Source organism: Pocillopora damicornis, chromosome 7, assembly GCF_964200805.1.
Source record: "Pocillopora damicornis chromosome 7, jaPocDami1.2, whole genome shotgun sequence".
Classification (NCBI taxonomy): Eukaryota; Metazoa; Cnidaria; class Anthozoa; order Scleractinia; family Pocilloporidae; genus Pocillopora; species Pocillopora damicornis.
Window position 1 is genome coordinate 8805989 of NC_142676.1, and position 23260 is coordinate 8829248.

At 37.8% G+C, this 23260-nt stretch overlaps 1 protein-coding gene, 1 long non-coding RNA gene and 2 pseudogenes across 4 annotated transcripts; 1 reads left to right on the forward strand and 3 right to left on the reverse strand.

Moving 5' to 3' along the window:
• Positions 1-873: 873 nt before the first annotated feature.
• Positions 874-2168, forward strand: LOC149042407 (uncharacterized; annotated as a pseudogene).
• A 2848-nt stretch (positions 2169-5016) lies between these two features.
• LOC149042408 (uncharacterized) lies at positions 5017-22304 on the reverse strand (annotated as a pseudogene). Its single transcript, XR_016188601.1, has 19 exons — positions 21232-22304; positions 20209-20444; positions 19896-20006; positions 19535-19642; positions 19086-19210; positions 18376-18449; positions 17800-17881; positions 16900-17066; positions 16186-16278; positions 15587-15803; positions 15053-15136; positions 14268-14556; positions 9043-9211; positions 8430-8549; positions 7867-7982; positions 7552-7641; positions 7027-7104; positions 6637-6711; positions 5017-6256 (listed from the first exon to the last, which is right to left on the reverse strand). The product of XR_016188601.1 is annotated as an uncharacterized LOC149042408 (transcript).
• LOC149042409 (uncharacterized) lies at positions 10791-12412 on the reverse strand. 2 transcript variants are annotated; one of them, XR_016188608.1, is made up of 3 exons: positions 12089-12412; positions 11721-11793; positions 10791-11043 (listed from the first exon to the last, which is right to left on the reverse strand). It is a non-coding gene; the product is annotated as an uncharacterized LOC149042409 (long non-coding RNA). The 2 variants fall into 2 exon arrangements; XR_016188609.1 differs by lacking the exon at positions 11721-11793.
• LOC149042410 (uncharacterized) lies at positions 21384-22509 on the reverse strand. The gene is made up of 2 exons (XM_089213001.1): positions 22332-22509; positions 21384-22141 (listed from the first exon to the last, which is right to left on the reverse strand). Exons 1-2 carry the CDS (start codon positions 22394-22396, stop codon positions 21589-21591), a joined length of 618 nt encoding a protein of 205 aa, XP_089069127.1. The 5' UTR covers positions 22397-22509; the 3' UTR covers positions 21384-21588.
• Between the last annotated feature and the right edge of the window lie 751 nt (positions 22510-23260).

A 23260-nucleotide genomic window follows, 5' to 3' on the forward strand; every position in this document is an offset into this window, starting at 1 on the left:
TTCACTTCAGCAACAGTTTGATTCGATGACAGAAGAAGATATACTAAACGCTGATGCAAGCGGTAGCGGTTGGACAAAATCCTTGGAAAAACTGCCCTCATTTAGTCATGAGAATTTGATGAACGAGCTGGTGAGGAATAGTGGAACTATGCCAGACGAGATGGCTCCAAAAGCGTATCGCAACATGAAGAAAGGTTATGGGCTGTGGAAAGAGGGGTATGTGAAGAACACTCTTGTCAAGGCTGATGTTTAGGCTTACAAGTTGTTATTTTTGGTCAAAGCTCGTGTTAGTGCTTCAATGAAGAGTGTTAGCTATCTTGTTTATGTGCACTTGAATCAAATTAGTGGTGAAGTAGAATATGCCAAGTGCCCATGCAAGGCAGGCCAGGGTGGCTGTTGTAAACATGTGGCTGCCCTTTTGTATACCATGTTGGATTTTGTTAACTTGAACTTAAAAGCTATTCCCACTGAGCTCGCATACACTCAGCTTCCCCAGAAGTGGAATGTACCTTCTGGAAGTTCGAAAACTTTAGATAAAGCAGTAAAGTTTGATCATCTGCTGTTCGAAAAAGCTGATGAACAAGACAAGCAAGAGGTGTTTAGTTAAAGGAATTAGCGTTAGTCGAGGCGTGGCGGGTGTTGTCACGTACGATCCTTGCGAGGTGTTTTTCCCGACACTCTTCTGACAGAGGAATGTCACGTAATGAAAGCAAACCAGAAACGATTGAAGAGCAACTCGGGCTTTCACATATCATCAAGTTCATTAAAACGAGCATTGAATTTCCTGCACACCAACAAGCCTTTGTTTTATACTTACTTTATACTTTATACTTAGCTCATTTCTGTTTCGGAATTAGATAAATTACCTACATAATGATGGCGGAATTTGTGAAGGATTTTGAAGATGAAGAAGAACGAAAAGAGCGAGTTATTAAATCACGAAAAACACTCCAGAAGAAAGAAACAGACAGAGAAAAGAATGGAGAAAGAGGAAACAAGGGAAGCAAATGCCGAATTCAACAAATAAAAATGTTGAACTACAATCACTCAACCGCGAAGCGAATGACTTGGTGCCTTGTACTTCTGAGGCTAAGGAAAAGAAACCGACTCCTTCGGACCAACATTTTGAGCCACAAAATGTCAAGAAACCCCGTCTCCTCGCGCTTAAACCAGGCAGTGAAGAGAAGAAAGAGGCCTTAGGTGGTTGCTCAAGAGCTGCTAAGATGATTCAAATGGCTGTTGGTCCCGACGCAGTTGTCTCGCAGAAACCTCGTGGGAAACGTCATCAAACCTTTTTAATTGGAAAAAAAACCACAGCAAGCAATGGATCCAGATTTGAACCCAAATAACTCAGGCCAGAAAACATTAAATACTTGTCTAAAAATCCAGTTGGGAGTGAAAGCTTTGGACAGTGTTTTCTCGGGCGCTATCGATGCATCGACGTTATTGTCAAGCAAATGACTCACAACGAAACGTCAGAGGATGAAGAACGAGCAAGGAGAGATTTACTCCACGAAGCAAAGGTCGTTTCTGCTTTGGGGGACCATCCACATCTACCCATGATTTTTGGTGTTGTTACAAAAGGCTCACCATTATGCCTTGTGACTCAATTTCATGGTATTCAGCAAGAAAGTGTAACTCTCGATCAAGCGGCCGATAACAACGCAGTTACTAAAGCAAACTGTATTTCTATATTTAAAAAGATATACAGTGTTTTAGACCACGTGCACTCTAAAGGATACCTTCATAACGACATCAAAGGAAACAATGTTGTACTAGAACGGCCCTCAGCCTCTGGGGAATTCAGCCCAGTTCTTATTGACTTTGGAAAGAGCCTTAAGGTTTCATCTGTTACGTTGTACCGCAGAAACGGCGCCGTTATGAAATGCAAAGGGAAAAGCTATTTAGCCCCTGAGGTTGTTAGTGAACGACTCTATAGCGTTGCCAGTGACATTTTTTCATTGGGAAGAATGCTTAAGGCGATATCGTCTTTGTTGGGCTTTTATGAGAGGGTCCGAGAATTGGTTGAAATGTCAACCAGAGATAAGCCGTCAGAGAGACCTAGCCTTTATGTTTTCTCTCGTAAGATTGCTGATGTTAAATTTTAGGTGTAGTATTTTCCAAGTCAGCAGACCTAATATCAGATAGAATCGCATCATTGCATAAAATCTCGCCTTCTGATTGGTTAACGAAGCAAGGTGTTTAGCGGGGCTAAGTGATGTTGTTTCGCATCCACGTATACATAACAACTATAAGTAATGCTGGGTTCTTTTTATCTTGTTTTTATTCAAATATGTAATTCAAGGAAAATCCATTACTTGGCTCGTGAATTCCGCGTTAAATTGCACTTAAAAACCGATATCGCACCCATCGCTTCTCTTATCGCTTTTCGCGTGCAATTTAATGCGGAATTCCCTCGTCAAGTAATGAATCTTCCTACAATAGTTCATTCAAAGTTTAGTTACTACAATTTCAGCGATTTTAAAATGAAGAAAAACTTCTTCCCCAGTGATTCTGCCTTATCAAATAGTTTATGACCCAGCTTACGTGAATAAGAACCTATTGACGACAGGATAATTGTAAATCATTTTTTATCAGTTTATTACCCTTAACGTGTGAACTAAATCCGATTTTGAGAGGGCAAAACGGCTTTCTAATGACTACTGGAAGGGAGAAAATATCTTTCTTAATTGGGTGTAGTTCCGTGGCACATTCAGTTTCTTGGCGATCGCTGCCAAAAAGCTGTAATGTCGTCTCAAAATCGGAGCAATTTTGTCCGTTTATGGACAAAATTAGGCATAACAGTGCTGGTCAAAAATAAAATATATCCTACCAAAAAGTATCATAGTAATATCTTTGTGTAATTGTTTTATTCCGCCCCGTTATTGAAAAAAGGACATTTTCTGTCTTTTAAAAATTGCTCATTTAATAAATATAATGCAAGAGGGATAGCGGTAAAGAAATAGTCAAGGTGCAATCGAATCGAAAAAAGTAGATCTAACGCAAGAAAAATAAAATTTGATAGACGAAGTGAAAACGAAGACAACAACAACAAGTTTTATACATACTGCATCTGTTTTACAAAAGGTCAAAAGGATTAAAGAAACATTCAGAGCAACATCAGAAGCAAACTTGGCGATCAACAGAACTTTAAAACTTCCCCCTTCTACCGGTTTGGCTGATAGTACTGTATAAAGTTCTTTTAGACTCTTAAAGCGAAATATTTCTTATTCACAACTTTTTGTGAACATCGATGTAACGAACCCCAAAACATGATGAAATGCCGCTGTTGTCCTTCTCTTCTGGTTTTTGTTCTTGTTATCCACGCAGTACATATACTACGCATCACATCTTCCGAAGATCATGCAATAGTTCCGAATTCATCAATGAGAATTGCCGTCGAGAGAACGGTCGACTTGTCTTCCTCGATATAGTTTATACTTCCTTCTTCTTTACCAACACATTCCCTTTTAAAATTCGCTGTTCCTTCACTGACTTCCCCCCTTTTAAAATTCGTTGTTCCTACGCTGACTTCCTCGGGTGTGTCAGTTGAAGATGGGTGACCAATAACTTTCACGCTGTTCCGTTTGTACTTCTTCCTTTGTTTACTCATTTTTGATCTTCTTCGCATTTCCTCGACAGTATGTTTTCTAAATTTTGACATCTTGTAATGCTGAGATCCGATGCAATAACTTAATGGTCAGAGTGCCGGCTCAGTTAATTCAAGTTGTTATGGGATTCGTTGTCAATCGGTGTTCTCTTTGAAAAAAAGGTTGGCCCAACGGGCACATGAGACTTCGTTTCTTCTCACATTTGCTAATAAAAGGGACCTATTGTTTGCGACAGTAGCGGAATTTTTCAAGCTTGCGAGTCACGCGTCATTGATTGAGAGCATTGTTTCAAATTGTATAACTGACGAAAACTCGTAAAAGTGAGAAAGTTCATTGACTTCCGACTGCCGACTTTCGGCACGCCCCGCATTAGCAGAGAAAGTCGATCATTGCTAAGTTACTAGACAACTGTTTTGACCTTGCGAGAAAAAAATGCCTTTTTCAGCTCCCTGTCAACTATGTACAAAGAAGTTTAAAACAGGTGTTTCACTGGAAAAACATTTCGGATTGAAACACCAGGAAAGGAATCTCGAGATCGCACAATTTTTGGACGAATCAAACAGTCCAGGTGAACAGCCAAAGCAGCAGCACTTATTGACGAAGAAATGGGAGATTATCTCAAATGGCTTGGGGTTCTTGTGGAGGGAATCAACGGATCACTGGTACCGGATCACCCAGGTAAATGCTCTAACCCGCAATGCGTTCTTTATTTTGGTGTGCTTGGACTTACATACTTACACCTAACTTTATTTTCATCGAAAGGAAAATGGTGCCATGTTGATTGCCTTCAAGTGCCACAGAAGTACTTCGCTCATTTACTCTGTCGTTTGGGAAACCCTATGGTAGACAGCGTGCGCGATGCTCCCCATATCCGTCAGCCGATTTTCAAGAGAATAGCGCGGCGCTTTTCATATAAAATTTCAATGAGGAAACCTTAAAGAGCAAGACCTGCTGCAATTTCGGCCAAAAGCCTTATTCAGAAATAGCGATGAAGTGCCTAATATCTCCGAAATGTCAGCATAAGAATCACTAGCTTATGCAAAAGCGAGAGCCAGAAGGCAGGACTCAAGACCGACAAGCCGCTCGTACCTAGATATTGGTCAGGTGAAGGACGCTGTACAAGGGAATTAGAACTGATATGGTGGCCGAGTCTCTACTCACGTTGTTAAGAGTACGGTAAACTTACTTTTCGCTTTTTTGTGAGGAAGACTTCATTATAGTTACATTCATTTCAATCTTTCAAAGGCTGAACAAGTAAGTGCAACGTATTTGAAAGAGATGTTGCGTTCGTTTTGCGTTTGAATTCTCTAAAGATATCCATCGCTTCGTTACAAGGGTATACTGTACACTGTTACATGCCGTTGTTATTTATTATTAACGTTCCTAGAGCAAGGACGCATAGACGTTTATGATCAATAAATATTGAATAATAATTGTATTTTTTTTAGAGGAAGACTTCACATATATAGTTACATATTCTTTTCAATATTTCAAAAGCTGAACAAGTAGGTGCAAGGTATTTGAAAGAGATTTTGTGTTCGCTTTGCGTTTGAATTTCTGATTTCTATAAAATCATTGTTACGTTGTATATATACAGGGACTCTAAGATCCTCGCTTTGTTATTGGGGTTTACTGTACACTGTTTACACTCTATTCTTCTTTGCTATTAAGGTTCCTAAAGCAAGGATGCATACTCGACGTTTATGATCAATAAATATTGAATAATAACCGGAAATTTTTACTCTGCTCTTATAATTCGGCTAGATTACTGAACACCCTGCCACTCGTTTGCATCTCACTGAATAACAAAAGACAATTCTTTGTGTATGCTTCATTCTAAAAGCGTTTCGACAAGTGGCCGGGTATTCTGAATGTACTGCGTTCGATCGATAAATTCGTTCGCTCCAAGTTCCTAAATCAAGGACCGTGATGCCTTACGTTTATGTTTAAAAAAATGTACATTACAAAATGCTCACCAGTTGTTACGGTATAAGTCGAGCTATTGGTTTCGCGTAGTGTACTACTTAGTTGAAATTGTTGTGGAGTTTGAATTTCACTGCTTAAGTTTGTATGACAACAACTTATATCGAAACAACCAAATCGACAAGAAAAAATAACTTAAATCTTGGAATGTTAGTCAGCAAAGCACGCTGCCTGTTTGCGACTCGTCGCAACGGTAACAACCGGTTTCGCTACTTGTCGAATTCGCTACCGCCTGGTTCGCAACAACTTCGCTACAGATTACTTTCTGTAAACCACTTAGTCGATTTAGAACAAAATTATTTTAGTGTACTTCTCATTCTTTAAAGCTTGCCCCTCCGAGGGTGCAAGTTTTAGACTTTGCTAGTAGGTAGCGACACGAATTGTAGGTAGCGAACTCGAACGTAGCGAATTTGACAAGGAGCGAAACCGTTGTAAAGCGTCGCAGTCTTCCATTAGCAAAGAGCGTCTCTTATAATGTCATTATGCTTCAGAAATAAACAAGAAGATTCACCCTGAACTATTTACATTTAAGCAACCTAATCGCAACTAAGAATATTTCCGAATCCTAGAATGATATTTGTCATTCTTTCCCGCATCGGCAAAGCTGCACTTTGATTATACCACAGTAGGATTTGGTCTGAAAGTAGGTCACTCACAGGACACTAAAAGAGAAACAACAAGTAACTGTTAAGGTTTTAGTCAAACCGGAAGAGAAGTAAGACTGTTCATCATTGGAGCCAAGCAAAAATAATAATGCTCATCATGATTGATCCCACTATAAGGCAAAAATTTATTAGGGAACATTTTTTTAATTTTAAAATCTTATTTCCCTGTGCAATCAATTGAATGGTTTTTTTTTTCTTCAACGTAAGTTACTAAAAAAACAAACAAGTACTGGTTGCCAAAATGTCTAAAAGAGTACGGAAATAAAATCGCTTTGTTTCACCAAATCAGCTTTGGGCAATTCTGCTTGTGGGTGAAAGATAATGTATTCCTCAGTCAACAGTTTCGTAATGTTAGATACAAAGAAAGTTAGACTTACCTTTCGATTTAAGAAAGTCTCAAAAAACAGCATGACAAATACTCCACAGTCGTACCCATTTTCTTGTTGCGGCACCTGCGGGACCAAGCATTTTTATTGATGTCACTTTGAGTAAAAAGATAGCTACCTAAAACCATCATTATCGTCCCCTTTTTACCTCACAATTGTGACAAAAAAATCTTTACCCTTGTTGGTTCAACAGCGTAGTCTTCAAATTCGTTCACGAGCAATCCCTCTCATCAATGCACAACAAAGAAGTAGAAAAATACTTGCGCGATAGGGGTGTTTTGATCACTGGATTAACGTCTTACCTTGGGGTAGTAAAGGGGCATTGATTCAGGGGTGAAGTCAGGAACAGAACAATTATCAACAAACAATTCAACTACACACCTCCGCGAATTTTTGTCCATTCGTGCTTTTCCAACCAAAAAGGGTAGGTTATAGATCAGTGCCAAGAACCAGTGTCCGCTAAAACGAAAAGAGATTATAACACGGTCAAACTAACCCTGCTAATACAGGCATTGAGGGGGCCATAAAAAGTGTCCGTATTGACGGGGTGAAGAGAAGCTGGGCTTTCTTTCCCCGAGGACAAAGCAGACTGTCCGTAATAATGAGAAGCGGGGTTTGACTGTATAGTTTAATAAAAATCAGAGAGGAGAAAGGGAGTGTAACTGGCTAAAACTTAAAACACAATAATTTACTGAGTACCCAGAACAAACACTATTTGTACATTCCTGTCAAACTCATGGGAGTCATTGCCTGTCCTCACCTGAAAATTATTACGTTCACACTTACATATGTATAATTCAGTGACTTTCCCAGATTAAATTGCCTAACTAACAGATTAGAGAAACAACAACTGAGCATCCCCGCATCCCCCACTAACTGTAAACATTAACAAATTGTAGAAAATACCTTCTACAGACATGTATGAAGAGACACATCTTTTGAAAAATGTCCACATTTCTTGTAAATGTTGAAGCACTCGCATGCCGGTCCTCAGGACTACAGAGAAGGTGAAGCAAGATTGTGATACTAAAACACAAAAGAACTAATGAAATAATGAAATAATGAAATAATGAAATAATGAAATAATGAAAGGGAAAATATTTATTAGCCACGAAGCTTTGACTTTGCAGTGAATGAACTGGTGAGCTGTGACCAAGCCCATAGAATTTTAAAGCTGAGTAATTGCTCTTTAAGAAATATGAGGATATGGCACACATTTACCATGGTAAAGCAGAGACTCCTCCAGTCTTCACTCTCCGTGACAGCTTGGAAAAGAAAAAGAGCTGAATATGTGGCACTTGTCGAACAGGTCTTCATCCAGTTTAGATGCAGCATACCTTGAGAGAAAAATTCTGTCAATATTGATCGATGGCAAGTAGTTTAATATTTCCAAGTACTGCAGTGGAACCTTGATATAACAAACAATTTTCTTTACGTCGATAAAATTAAATACCGTAAAATTCCGAAAATAAGCTTCAGGGCTTACATTTTTCAAAGGCCCTTTTTGAGTGGCTTATTTTTGGAGGGGCTTATCTCCAGAATTTTACGGTATATGTGAAAGAACCTAATATAACAAGACCTCGTTACAGCGAACAAATTTTGCCAGTCCATTGGCACTTAGCAACAGCGAGGTTCCACTGTAAACAGAAAGCCAGTCACTGTCTTGTTAATCACAAATAAAGGTTGGTTTTAGAAATGATGCCATAAAGCACTGATTTTTTTAAGTAACAGTGTAGAAATCAGGATGATGTATCCAGTAGCCTTGAGCTTCCAGTTCTTCTTACATTAAAAACAAATCCACCACAGAATCATTGACTTCTCTCCCATCATCCAAAGTTTCAATATCCATCTTCAAAATCTGTATCTTGCCCACTGCCAGTGGTGGTGGAAACACAGCTATGACTCTATAGATAAGAATACAACATAACAAATTTCAAAAATAGTTTGAGTGTTATTTCCTTTACCACCAACAGAAATATAAAACAACAAAATCAGAGCTTATCAAAACAAACAATAAGGGGAAAAACACAAATATAAAACAATACGTGCTCAGATACACTATTTGAATTGGTCTTCCATGTAATATGATAATTGTAAAAATGGCGTGTGTTTTGGAAAAGTATCACATATTAATAGACACCAAACTATTAATATGAACGTTCACAGTTGGGTTTTTGACACCTGAATTTTTCTAGCATCATCAATAGCAGATTTGGAAGGAGCAAAATTTTTAAATTTGACAGGACTAGGTTGCAAATAATACCTAAAATCAGACGATTTAAAGTAAATTTAAAAAGATAGAGAAGATAACAACAAGGATGCTCAAGCATAACATGTCCTGACTATATGGTTGGATTTAAGATCTAAAAGTTTACAATGTAGAAAAACCTGTTATACCTGTCCTGACCAGCAGTAACGTTTGGTAATTCTTCATCACAAAAAGTCACTTTCTGCTCACAAGTCGAAACAAGCTTCACCTTTTCAGAAACAGCCACACCTTCATGTGCCACAGATTGTTTCCTTTCTTCTTCTGATGTTGTACAAGATGCTTGAAAATCAATGCCATCTGAAACATGAAAAGCAAAAGATTATGGTACGTTTGTTGATTTCTTGACTATCTTTTTTTATGTTCTCAAAAAGTAAGACAGATAATAATAATAATAATAATAATAATAATAATAATAATAATAATAATGATATAACAACCAAATTAATTTGTGTTACAGTCAATATTAGTACATACACATACATACACACACACATACATACACGCAAACATACACAACGGAGCAGAGGGGCATTTTGTTGCGCATGTCCGGTAAATTTTAGTTTGATACGAGAAACCGCTGGTATGCGCCTGCGTCGGTTTTCCTTTCGAGAATCACGAAAGAAAAGAAGCAGTAAAATACGTCGGAAAAAACAATGGTTCGAGTATTTGAGACAACCGTTCTTCTCATTTTTTCTACTGTAACGTAGATGGAAGCGGCAAATCCTTGAAATTATTGTGTGATGTGTGGAAGGAAGTTATTTTCAGAATGCAAAAGATTGTTCGAGTCTTGTCTCGTGATTGTCTGGGCGATCGATGAAGATGATGTTATTTTTGAAGGATGCAAGTGGCCTGTCGAAGAGTACAAAAGAATTGGATAGTATACTTTTATCGTGTCATTGCTATCTCAAGTTATCGGTGATCATTTGAAGTACTCGCCTTTCTGTAAGCGTTTTTTAGAGCTTCAACTGTACTGCTAGTGCAGTGTACCTCCAATTTCGGCAAAAATGTAAAGTTTACAGAGGTTTATGTTTTGTTTCAAAAGTTTTTTTTGGACATGAATCACAACCGGCAGGGCCGATTACCAAAATAAAAAAGGTCAATGTCGAGTAAAAAAAAGTAAGACAATGCTAATGCTAGAGATATGGTAGCTCCATCTGGTTAGAAATGGAGGAATAATTATGGATTTTATCAGAGTAAGATAAAGTCTTTTCAATCATTAGTCTCGGAAATATCATCAGATATGATCGATGATGTGGGGAAATTGTGAAAGAAAACAAGTACTACTTTGGGCTTCCAGTTGTAAGATGAATAGTTAAATCAATTATTACCCAGTGAAAATCACTATCATTTATCATTTCAACTGCACAAAAAAATCATATACACTCTTTGCAACCTTATTCTCCAACCTATTAAATTACAAGAGTTGTGTGACAATTTGATGGTCTGAAAAGACTCTTACACATGCTAAACAACAAAGAACCAGTAAGGCTGATATTTAACAGTGAGGGTAAAAAAAAAAAAAAGCCTTTTCTTTTCAGGAATAAGACTTAGTGAGGTCAGATTAAACTAATGTGAAGAGGTTTGTTGATCTCTTTATGAAAATTGATGCTTTACATCTATCAGATTTTAGAGAAATGAGACCTAAGTCAAAAGGGGACTTTGATATTGCATATTCTGCAGTAATGGGCATCAGCTTGGATGTCTATTTGCAGAAATTAATAGTTTTCAAGCCAGGGGTTTGGCTGTGCTAATTTTAAGGCAGAAAATCATAAATCAGTCGCTTAAGAAATTTTTAGCTCTACCTGGAAGCTCAAACACTGTTATTGAACAGGACAATATTTCACCTGATCACTCCTCATATTGTTTTCCCATGAAATTTGGACAAAACTTTCAAAAAACTTTATTGGTAATTTTATAGTTGCAAAAAAAGGTATAGACACAAGTTGCATATAGCATAAGCTAGTTGAGGCAAGTTGTGTGGAGAGAACAAAAGATTGATAATTTATACCAGTAGTAAGCTTCTGGTACTAATGACATTCTCTTGAATGCCAGCTTGCCACAGCAAATGTCACACCTATCCTTTCTGTCAATAGTACTGACCATATGTAGTGGGGTCACTTCACATCTCCCTAAACAGCAGAGAACACAATAGTTAATTCCAATCATCAGTCTCAATTAAGAAATAAAAATTGAAGGATCAAGACTTATCTGGCAAAGAGAAATACAAGTCAAACTGGTTTGAAGACATTTTAACCCGAAATTCGTTTTCAAATATGACAGAAATACTGTAGTTCACATTCTAAAGAAAGAGAGTTCCAGCCCCTTGAGTAATTATTCATTTATTGTATCGCTCACCTCATGTTTTAAGAACCAGAGAAAGTTAGATAATTTTAATCTGCGAGTTTTATAGTACACTTCGACTCAAAATTCATTTCGTATGGCAGAAGTATTCTACTGAAATAAACAAGACAGAATGAAGCTGACCCACGCCATCCGTTTCGAATAACACATGAACATGAAGAAAACGGCACCAGTTTAAACTCATGAGACAAAGCCCACGGATTTTTTTGAGGTAAATGAACTGGTTAGACCGAAGGCTAAATAAATAAACAATGAACTGACAGTGGTGAGAGATTTGGGGGCCATGTGATAAAACAAGTTCTACCGAAGTTTTTCCTCTAGTTAGCCCTTCAAGCCCAAAAGGGCAATCAGAAAAATTCTCTCCAAAACACAGCAAAAAAATTAGATAAAACCGCAGATGATCGAGGCAAGATTATAAACGTTGTTAAGACGCATGCCTACGTACCAAGTACAACAGACTTGGAGAGCAAAATGGCCAAAGACAGTTGTGAGCCATGACTTTGAAAATCCACCTCAACCTCCCAAAAACGAATTCGCCGAAGGTTATAGAAAGAGCAACTCAATCCTGAAGCTGGAACATTTTTTTAAGCCTTGTGTCCAATGGGACAACAAAGAGAAAGAAGATAAGATGTTATTTGAAGTGATTTGAAGCTTGGGGGCCACCTCGAACTTAACGTAATTTTATTTCAAAGTTGAAGTAAAATAAGATCAAATTGTAAACTACCTTCTATTATCGTAACGAATATCTCACGATCGCCTCCACACATCACTTCGTGATTTATAGAAGTAAGACATCAACATCTTAAGACTAACCTTCAAGGTTTGTAGTCTCATGTGCACATCTTGATCGCCGGCAAATCAAATCTCAAACTTCAAGTTTTCGACTTTTTTTCGCGTTTTGTTCGCACTTTGATCATTAAAATATCCTCATCCGAAGAGCCAGCAAACTCCACAAGTATCCACAGAGTTAGAAATGGTAGTAAACTTGTCATACTCTTCCATCCCTCTCCAAAAAATATCACAGAAAGGTGTCGATCGCTCAGTTGAAAACCCGCAAAAGCGCGCTGAAAATATCAAAATGGCGCCGAACGCGCCGAACAAATTTTCTTGGCGCATGCGCAACAAAATGCCCCTCTGCTACACAACGGTGCATGCATACATACATGCAAGCATACATGCATGCATGCATACATAACTTTATTTTATTTCGGATCGTAGAGAAGCACATAGTACTAATATTTATTGTTTTTTTAGAGGGCACGGTAACGAATCTTGCAATCTGATTGGTTCTTTACCCGGTCAGTATTTTCCTATCTCTGCCCACGGGCCACGGTAACGCTTTCGTGAGTCGCCGAGTACATCCCAACTTTCGTTGTCATTTTTCATAAATATACCTCGTTTTCCGGCTGGGCAGTATTTTTAAACAAACACGTCGGTCACTACCTCAAGCCAATAAATAACTTATGAATCCTCTCTTTTCTCTCTATCAAATCACTTTGGTTGACAGAAAATATTGGTTTCAGAATGAATTTGTATAAACAATAGTGTCATTACGTTGGTTGACAAGCGGCCTAAAAACCGTCTGCAATTAATTTTAATCGTTCACAAAAAGTACCCAGAAAGTTGAAACGTGAGGTATTTGGTTACAGTTAAACTGAACGATGGAACTTTCATTCATTTAATATCTGAATTTTCTCGAGCAATTTGTTCATAGTGAAAGAACGAGCGAAGTTTTAATTTAAGTTCTACAACAAATATACGCTCCTGGTGAGTCTTTCCAATTCCGTTCAATTTGGACATTTGTACCTTAAATTGCACAACAGAAATTGAAGGAATTTTTTGAGAAAAGGCCGCATTACATTCCCTTGTGTCTCGTTGGAGTGTGCCGTTCGAATTTAGTTTTTGTGAAGGAAAGATCAGAGTTAAACAAGCCATTACAGCAAACAAACGAGCAAACTCTCACAACTTCAAAATAAAAAAACTGAATTTACTCACAATTACTTTCCTCGCCGTTTACTTAATGAACAGAGGTAAATCTTCGTACATGAATGAATGGTCGATGAGAGTGAATAATACTTTCCGTTAGATCATTAACTGATTTTGAAGAAAACATTGTCGTGACAGTCCTTGCCAAACTAGTTCTGTTGGTTTTCAAATGTTCCTACGCTTTTTTTTTCTTGCGCGCTCTCCAATTGACAGGTGTCAGATTGTGACAGATACTTGTAAAAATAATGTTTCAAAGTTTGTTTGGAAGCCTTTTAAATCACCTTTATCGTTACGGAAATGAAAATGTTTCGCTGAGGCATCTCTCTTAAATTTGCATCACCTCCATTTTAACTACCATTTCCCCACTCAAAAATTGTTCAGTTTATAGAAGATCTTGCCGTATTTACGTCCATAAATCATTCGGGTTCTTTCGGAAAGAATTTCGTCAAGTTTAAAAACAATACATATGTTATTTACCGGCTAAGGGTCGGTCCGTATGGTGAAAAACTGTGACCTCGGTCTTGATAATGCTTTCAAGACCTCGGTCACAGTTTTTCACCATACGGACCTTCCAGCCGGCAAATAACATATATATATTTACTATGTAATATAAAAAACCGCAAAGATCTAAAGCTTAAAAAGGGACCTCACTGCCTAATTTATACACTAATACAAGAAATTTCATAACAAAATATCATTAAGATACATGTTACCAGTTAAATTTGATTTCAGGTTTAATTTTCCAACCCAGATTGATTCTTAATTTCCTTTTTCTCCTAGCACTAATTACTCATGAATTAGGGTTAGGAAACAAAGGAAACTGAGAATCAACCTAGGTCAAATCAAATAAACCTCAAATGAAATTTGACCTGTAACATATACAAGTTGACATTCCGAGGGAAAGGAAAAGAAACACCTCCTTATAGAATATAATCTATGATATTGTGTTTAAAAGAAACAAGCATTTCTAGTTAAAGGTGCAGTTGCACCTTTCCAGGAAACATACCATTCTCAACTGAGACCACATTGCCAATGCCAGTTAACATGTCTGTATATTCACTTAGCCATTCTTCTCTACTGTATTTGAATTTGGGCAGGAAATCATCCCGCACGTGACATGTCTTTTCTGCATCGAGGGTGTACTCGAAGAAATCCTGCCCAAACATCAGTGTCATGAGATGGTGCATGACCTTGATCCACTGGATGTCTTCAGGGGCTCCAGAAAACTTCCTTTAACTTCCACCCACAACCAGCAAAATAGAAGGTGTACCTGCCATCCTGTTTACCATTCTTTGCTGAAATATAAATTCAAACTTTTCTTGATATTCCATCTATTTCCTAACATGAGCAGGTATTGAAAGAGAATATATAACTGTTACAGTTACCAGTTCACAAACTGTATAAACACAAATATTGTATGCAAACAGTAAAAAAAAAAAAAATCAGGAGGAAAGGCCATCTCAGCTCTTTAATCAAACTCTGGTATGCAACTTAAATATTGTCTTGAGCAGTATTACAGGCCATTAACTCAAAATACCGCTCCAACACTGCTACATTTTACAACTATGAAAGGCAAAGGGTTAAAGCTATATGCATTAGTAAAGGCAACTACATCAACAAGGCTGTGTTCTAAGAAAAATGAAAGAGAGCCCATTGCTTTTAACATGTTAAATCCAGGGTGTAAATCAGCAAAGAGAAAAAGTAAGGTGCCAGGATCCAATGGGTGCAAAGCACAGCATTGAAACAAGTAATCCAATTCATTGCCAATTAAGAATTAATCTAACAAGCTACCTTCAACTGATTTTATAGCTTCTCTGAGACAAAGGTGCAGGAATAACATTTTCTCAGTGTAGAAATGTACCAGTATTTGCTCAACTGCAGTGTAACAGATCATAAAGGGAAAGAACAAAGGAGAACAGATTATCACCATTTTAATCAAGATTATTTTAAAGACTAAAACAGCTAGTGCTGTAATTTCACTACACTTGATCTTAAAATTGTTGTGTGATGAACAGTTTGGTGGCTAGAAATTTCTTTTAAGGCCAACTCATTTGTAGTCTGTGCCACAGATGAAATTAAACTCCAATTAATTCTGTCTGTAAATCAGTACCAAAATCCTTGTTCTGGGCCCCCCAACTGTGTCTCAGGATTTGAGTATATGGCATTTGTCAAAGCCATTGTTGGTTTGCTGATCAGGATAAAAGGAAATTCAAAACACAATTGTGGCAATTTGGAGTCTGTTGGGGGTCAAGAACAAATGACCTCAGCACTGCTTTGCAGACGTTACTAGCCAAGGTTAAATTATATTTCCTAAGGCTAACTCACTTGAGGATGCTTCTCCATGGTGATCATGGCTTGAGGCTTTTAGCCAAAGTTGGCATTGTTCCTTGTGGGTAGCCTCAAAGCCTTGCTGACTAAATTCTCTCATGGAGAGAAAACATCTCATTAGCATGGGTGCATGGTCAATCAGAAGATGTCCGTAATCACCAGTTCCCAGGCTGCTCCCAAATAGCTCTCTTAACAAGAAACCCCATTCTTTGCACTATGTAAAAATGTTAAAAATAAGATATGCATTAAGTGATATAAACAGTATGTTAACCTCATTTTGAAATTTGCTTGCTTAACTAACAGCATCAAAATATGTGGGGACTTGCTTGTTAAAATATACTGGGCAGATGAAAAAAGTTCTGGGTGGAAGGTGCTTGCAGAGGACGATCAATAACTGAACAAATACAAACTGTATTTTAAATAAATCTTAAAATACAAAAGGTTATAATTTACAGTATTTTCTTCCTTGAACCCACCCCTGTGATTGCTACTATATCTAATAAAAACCCTTAAAAATAGACACTGCTGATTAGTTGAACAAGTAAGTGATAAAAACGTGAGACATATGATTAATGCAATGTTAAAAATAAACATACCTTGACATCAAAGAGGTCAATCTCTCCTTGTTCTGTCTCTTTAAAAACTTTTTCACATGTCATCAGGGCAATTTCTTTCCATTCTCTGCACACCTAGAATTTAATGTTATGCAATAGGTTACATACTAAGAATGTATTAAGGCAAATAAGTCTTTCATTAAGACTCAGAGACACTCCATTTCAATTAGAAGCAGTATAAATTGATGTGTTTAGCATTGATTTACAAAGAATTAACAATTTTTGGATAAGGTTGAGCAAAATATCGTGATTTGTCTGTAGCAAGCAGATCAATTAAAATCAAATTGATCTGCAAGACACAGACAAATCACAATATTTTGTGATGACCGAGTTTAATTGATGTTTTACCATTTGATCACTGAGTTTGTTTGTTTTTATTTTCAAAGTTGAACAACACTGCACATGAGCAGACCATTATTTGCAGGACGCATGTTGGAATCTCCGCCGATGAAAAGGAAGAAAAATTTGCAACGAATGATAATAATAACTATTGGATGTTAGAAAATATTATTTGGAAATGTGCAATATTGTTGAAAGCTTGTTCACGGCATAGGCAGTGTTTCAGATATTGACCGAACACATAAACAAACAAACAAAAACAAGAACTTTTGACTACACACATGCTACTAATAAAAGCAATAAAATAACTCACAGATAACTCAAAATTGGCTTCTAATCAGTAAGATCAGTAATTACCCTTTTCACCAATTCCAGTTGTATGTTTGCAACAGAGGTCAAGAGTGCATCCTCTTCTTTGAATAGTGACTTTTTGCGTGACTTGCACAACTTCTTGAAAAAGACATGTAGCTCATCCAACTTGCCTTGCCACTGAACAAGGCGAGACTCCATGTCAGCTTTAATATCTGCAAAACAGCCAAAAACTGAAATAAGACCTGAGAAAGACTGTAATGAGAGGCCCTATAGGTTATCACATCATTCAAATAACTGTTGCAAGTAAACATTTTGTTTTCCTTGGACAAATATTTTTGAGGAATCAAAAACAAAAAGCTCCTTTTGATGTGGCTAAATATCATTTAGGCAAAGTTAAACTGGAGCAAAGCTGGTCAGTGGTCTCTGCCTTTGCAGTAAATGACCTCTGTGGCAGCCCTTGGGGTTTTTGCTGGGCCTCCTTTGTGTTTGTGGCTAATGTCGCACTTGCATTGTTGCCTTGCTTGCTCATCGTATCGTATTAACTTCGCAATAATTGCTCACTGATCATCTGAGTGGCGGGCAGTATTGTAAGTATTATCATCAATAAGTATCTCCACTGAACTTTCTCAGTGTGATGGTGTCAGTTAGTGGGCTGCTTGAGGGATGGTCCCCACTTCCAGGGTTGCCATATATACCTCCTCTCTGCTGCTTGCTTTTGGCCCCACACTAACCTTTAAGGTACCAGCTCCTAAGCTCATCATTAGCAATAAGTTAATTTTTCTAATATTTTCCAAACTCATTGTCCAAAATTTTTTGATTTCAGCATAAAACACTCAATAAAGTCATATTATAGTATGGTAAACCTTCTTTAGCCAGTGAGAGAAAAAATCAGAACTTGTAACCAAAGAAAAAACAAAGTATTATTACTACTGTCGCTCTACAAACCTGAGCCTTCCAAATCAATTATCTCAGTATGTGTACCAAAATCTCTTACAAAGGTGCCCTTGCTTAAAGCTTCCGAAAAGTACTAAACATTTGGAAAAATGCATTAATTACATAACATTGTGCTACCATGCTACTTGAGGAAATGTTCCCTCACACCAATTTCATTGTCTTAAAGAGAATGTCTGCATGTCTTTATGCTACGTAAAGGACAGCACTTTCTAGAAAAAACTGAACTGGGTTACAGTCACTCATTAGCAACACTAGGTTACACTGCACCCATGGATGTGCCACCTAAAGTGTAGCCTATGTTAATAACCTTTAACTAAATAAGACACTGGGTTACACTGCACCCATGGGTGTGCCACCTAAAGTGCAGCCAAAGGAAGTTACCTTTACTAAATAAAACACTGGGTTACACTGCACCATGGGTGTGCCACCTAAAGTGCAGCCTATGTTAGTTACCTTTAACTACAGAAAATACTGGGTTACACTGCACCCATGGGTGTGCCACCTAAAGTGCAGCCTATGTTAGTTGCCTTTAACTAGAGAAAATACTGGGTTACACTGCCTACACACCTTCCTATGTTGCATCTGCTTCTGAGGCAATCTAGGCATGTCTCATCTGGAGCAACATCATGGCATTTGCAACCCTGACAAAAACAGGTACACTATCAAACTGAATAATAGTACATAATGTTGAATAAGTTAGAAAAATTTATAATTTCAGATAGAACTACAAATTTATCATGCTTCCGATTATCTTCTTCAGAGTTTATGCAGATTTTTGGATCCAAAATTCAAGACTTTTCCCAGACCTTTTTTCCAAAACATCAATTTATTTTTCCAGACTGAAGATTGTCAAATAGGTGATCAATAGAGATCTTGAAAAATGCAGAAACCAAGCTTCTTTCATGATGCACTGCAAATGTACAGTAGCCATGGTGCAATTATGAAACTTCTCATTCTGAGATTGAATGTCTTAGCTACAGGCAAGATCGAATTGACCACAGGGAAAAAAAAATGAACTTATTAAGCACTTTTTGTAGCTATGAAAAAACTCCAGACTTGAACTATATTTCTAGACATTATCTTCAATTTCAAGACTATTTCCAGGTCTGGAAAATCAAGACTTTTCCAAGAATTTATGACTCTGTGTGAGCCCTGTTCTTTTTACAGTACATGTATTCACACTTTCAGTGATTTTTAAATGTATTTATGTACCTCAACTTTAACAGCACAAGTTGCAGTTGCCCTATACTAATTTCTATATCATTTGAGTACTTTACCCTGATAGCATTGCAGATGAAACAGAACTCAACACTGACACCTCTACCACCTAACATGAATGAAGCATTCGTCTTCTTCACCAAAAGAAGTACCAAGGTCTTATAGTCCAGTACAACTAAGTTTGCTAACAGAAATTGGAAAGCAAAAGTTAACATGCTAAACTTTCTAGAAAATTAATCTCTAATGTATCTAAAGAAAAGGGTAGTCAAATCAATTTCTGACGTACAATAGTAATAAATTCCAGGTTTTATTTCTTGCTGCTGCAGTTAAACCTTGAAAATGTTTTACAACATAAAAAAACTCTTAATTTACTATAGTTTGACTACTGCTTCAATCTAGTTCTAGTCAGACTACCAATTGGGTAGAAACACAATTAATTGCTATAAATAGTATCATGAACAAGAAGTTGACTTTTAAAGCAAATTCCAAGACTAACATTGATTCTTACCCAGAAATTCAACGGTGTAATGTCTACCATCAACTGTTATTCCTTGTTCCTTCCTTTAATATTTTCTTCTGGTGGTTGATATCCTCAAGAAGAATCTTGAGGTTGTCTCTGTCAACAAACAAAAACCAAAAATCTATACAGTCATTATTAAATTTAGTGCATTAAAGCCAAATTAGGGATATTAATATCGATCCACTTAGATCTCAGAGTGGATGCATGACCTGGTGATATTGTCATATTGCAACTGAGTGGGGCATACAAAAATCTGTCATGGTGTTATTTAAGTTAAATGCACATACAACCACAAGCATATTCTAGCCAGAAGATAGTAAAGAGTTCAAGCAAGTTGCAATTCACAAACCTGTCTTCTTTACAGTTGGCAATTGTCAATGGGTAGACTGATTTTACACTTTGCTGGCTATAAATACAGCACCATCACGGGGAACAATTCCAAACAACACCTGAGCTCTACCTGCAAAACAATTTTTGACACTAAAGTAGTCAAGACAAAAAATTTCACAGTTATAGTTATTTTGATTTGGAAGTACAACACACACAAAAAAAAAATATGTGGATGATTATCATACGTGGGGAACGACCTTTTATAACAATAATAATAAAATAATTTACGGAGAAAAATTGCAGAGACAGCATGCATTATCACATAATTTTACCCCAAAATGGTCTCCCATCAAGCTTCATCATCAGTCGCAAGGCATGTGAAGACAGCTGGTGCAGCCTTTGTTCCCTTACAATTAAACTCCACAACAGACCTCAAATTCACAGAGAAACCTTGTATAGGAGGAGCCACCTTCTTAACCCCCATATACTCCTTACGAGCTCCAAAAACCATCTTCTTAGCTGCCTTGATCTGGTTTTAGTTGAGGAGGAGAGGCATGTGAGAGGATTTCTAAGAAAATAATAGAAAGTAAGGTGATAAAAAGCAAAGATTAAACTTTTTAATCTAGGTTGATTCTTTGTTTCCTTTGTCTCCTACTAGTTCTAGGAAACAAAGGAAACAGAGAATCAACCTCTGTAGGTTAAAAAATCTTCCCTTGAACATAATTTTGACCTGTAACAATAACATTGTTACAGTCAGAAGGGTCTTCGTGACCATTTTATGAGAAACTTTTATCACTTTGCCAGCCCTATGTTCTTCAAATTTGAAAAAATGAGTTAAAGTACCACTTATTTTCCTCATATATATTTTTGAGTTCTTGATGAATAAAGCTATACCAGTTCAAACAGCATCTATCAACAGAATTTCATGGGAAAAAACTTTAAAGACTATATTTTAGATTTACACTTGGTGTCATTGAATATTAATAGGAAGTAGGGCGATGACCTTATATATTAATGGTCCAGGGTTTGTCACTAAGAGCCGGCTCCCAGCATATCTCACCAGCTGAAAAAGAGCTTACCACTGGCTCAAATTGCTCTGGAAAACAGACATAGGGTAATTTTGAAGACGCAGTTGAGTAAAACGCCCGCTTGACTAATAAAAAAAAGCCTGCTTATCTTTTCCTGTACTTGGCTTCGCTTACGGGAATAACTGAATAAAACAAAAGAAAGAGCTGGTTTAAACATTGAGGCTCGCGATGGAATAGTTCTTTTTTTGTTCTTTTATTCCCTTAGCCAGGGCGCCAAGTATGAATATTAATATACCGACGCAAGACCAACGTAACTAAACATCTTACCCGCGTCCTTCCGGGCCCTGTGATGTTTATCACGGATTGCCACGTTTTCGAAGAAACTCTCGCCATCGCCTGGAAAAGGACAAGCCACGTACTTCGACATTGTGTCGTCGCCAACTAGCTCTTCCACACTCCTCTTTACTCCCCTTTTTACAGCCACCTCTTCGACAATTTCATTGATGATGGCCTTCGCTTCTGGGTCGCCAAATGCGCACATGTTCGAAAGCACCATCGTCAAACTTTCCCTGTTTCTTTCGCACACGTCCTGCACGTCCTTGACGACGCGACTGCTTCGCTGCTTCATCAACAGCACTTTTTCTGGAGTATCCAAATCTTCCTTTTCGCTGATCTCCTTTAGATTTAGGGAAACATTATTTTTTTCAGCTCTTTGCGAGTTTCCACTGTTTGGGGTGTCATGGCCACAGATGATGTCTTGTTCGTTGGTGTCGTTGGCATTTCAGAGCATCGTGAAGCACGTGGTCGTTCTTTGTTTGCTTGGCCTTCATTTTCTTCGTCGACAGACATTTTACTGAGATCTACTGAGTTCAGCAAATCTCTCAGCTGCGAAATGAACTCAGACCTTTCTGAAGAAGAACGGCGAAGCAGAGTGGTTATCAACCCAAACGAGGAACAGACAATTTCCGTTGCATTAGAGGACTTATTGTTCGAGTACTGGCGGCCATCTAGCAGCCGAATGTGGGCACTGTCGATTCTTTGAAAATCGCTTGGAAAACTGGCGACAACAGGCGACCGCTTAAAGTATTGCGTCGGCGTTGATCCACAAACTTTCGAACTAAGAATGAACCAAGTCAATTGTGGACTTAATTCAGGGCTGATGACCGCAGTGAAGGGCGGGAAACCCTTCCTGGGTGTCATCTCCACTGCTACTGAATCACGCGTTTGAAATACGAAACTGCAAAGAAAAGACAGGCGGGCAAAAACCATAACATTAGAATATCGACATAGTAACATTATCCAGCTGCTAACTCGAGAGTGTTGATAACTTGAGCTAGTCGGCCCATGACATATTTAATGAGATTAAATCAGATTAATTCGAGATTATCTCACCTGAAAAAGACGAGCCCAGCGGGCTTAATACTTACAGTGAAAAGCACTTGTGTCTTCTCATGTATCTGCGCGTCGCACGTTTGTCTCTGATGTACTCCATGATATGCCCAAGAAAATCCTCAAAATTATCTTCTGTAGACTTAAAATATTCGACAGGGGAGCACCCGACGACCTCTACTTATGAATTATATGCGCCGATCAAAGGGAGACTAAATTCTTCGCTTCCAACGCAGGTACTCGCTGTTTGGGTTTTTTTAAGGGGGAGGAGAGGGTGGGGCATTAGCGTCATGGTCATTTGCTGATGATTATTCCCGGCCTAAAGTTTGCAATATTTAAAATTCAGGAAGTTTCAGTATGAGTCAGTGTCGAGTCTTAACTCTGTCAAGAGAAAGATGGAATCATGTACTTGTAATTTATTAAATGTTACACTTTCAGAAATGTCGTCTCTTTTTATATTGGGCGTCGATCTTCTTTCATTACTATATCAAATTACCTGAAATTCAAGTCTTTTCAATTTTATTCGACGCCAAGCCCGTTGAATTATGAACGAGCATTCATTCTGCGAAGACAACAAACATAATGATGTTAACAGTTAATATCAGTATCGAAGAAATCCATGATCATCACATAAACTTCCAGTTTTAGCTTCTTAAAAGACGTCTTTTCTGTTGATGTAGATACTAAAGGTCTATTTTTTTTGTGTGGAATCGCTGCGACCAACGTTTTGAAAATGGTCTTCTCCCTACAACGGGAACTTTCTCAACAACGATTAACTTTTAACAAACGCCACATTCCAACAATGACTGAGGGCTTAACGTCAAGGCTACTGCCCTTATGCATCCCAGCCACCAATTTATCCGAAGATGGGTTGCAAATGAATCTGTGTGTGCAACAGCGCAAATCAATCGTGAAATTTGCTCGCGATTTTCTCTAATGACACGAGCGGTGATCAAGGTCGCAAATA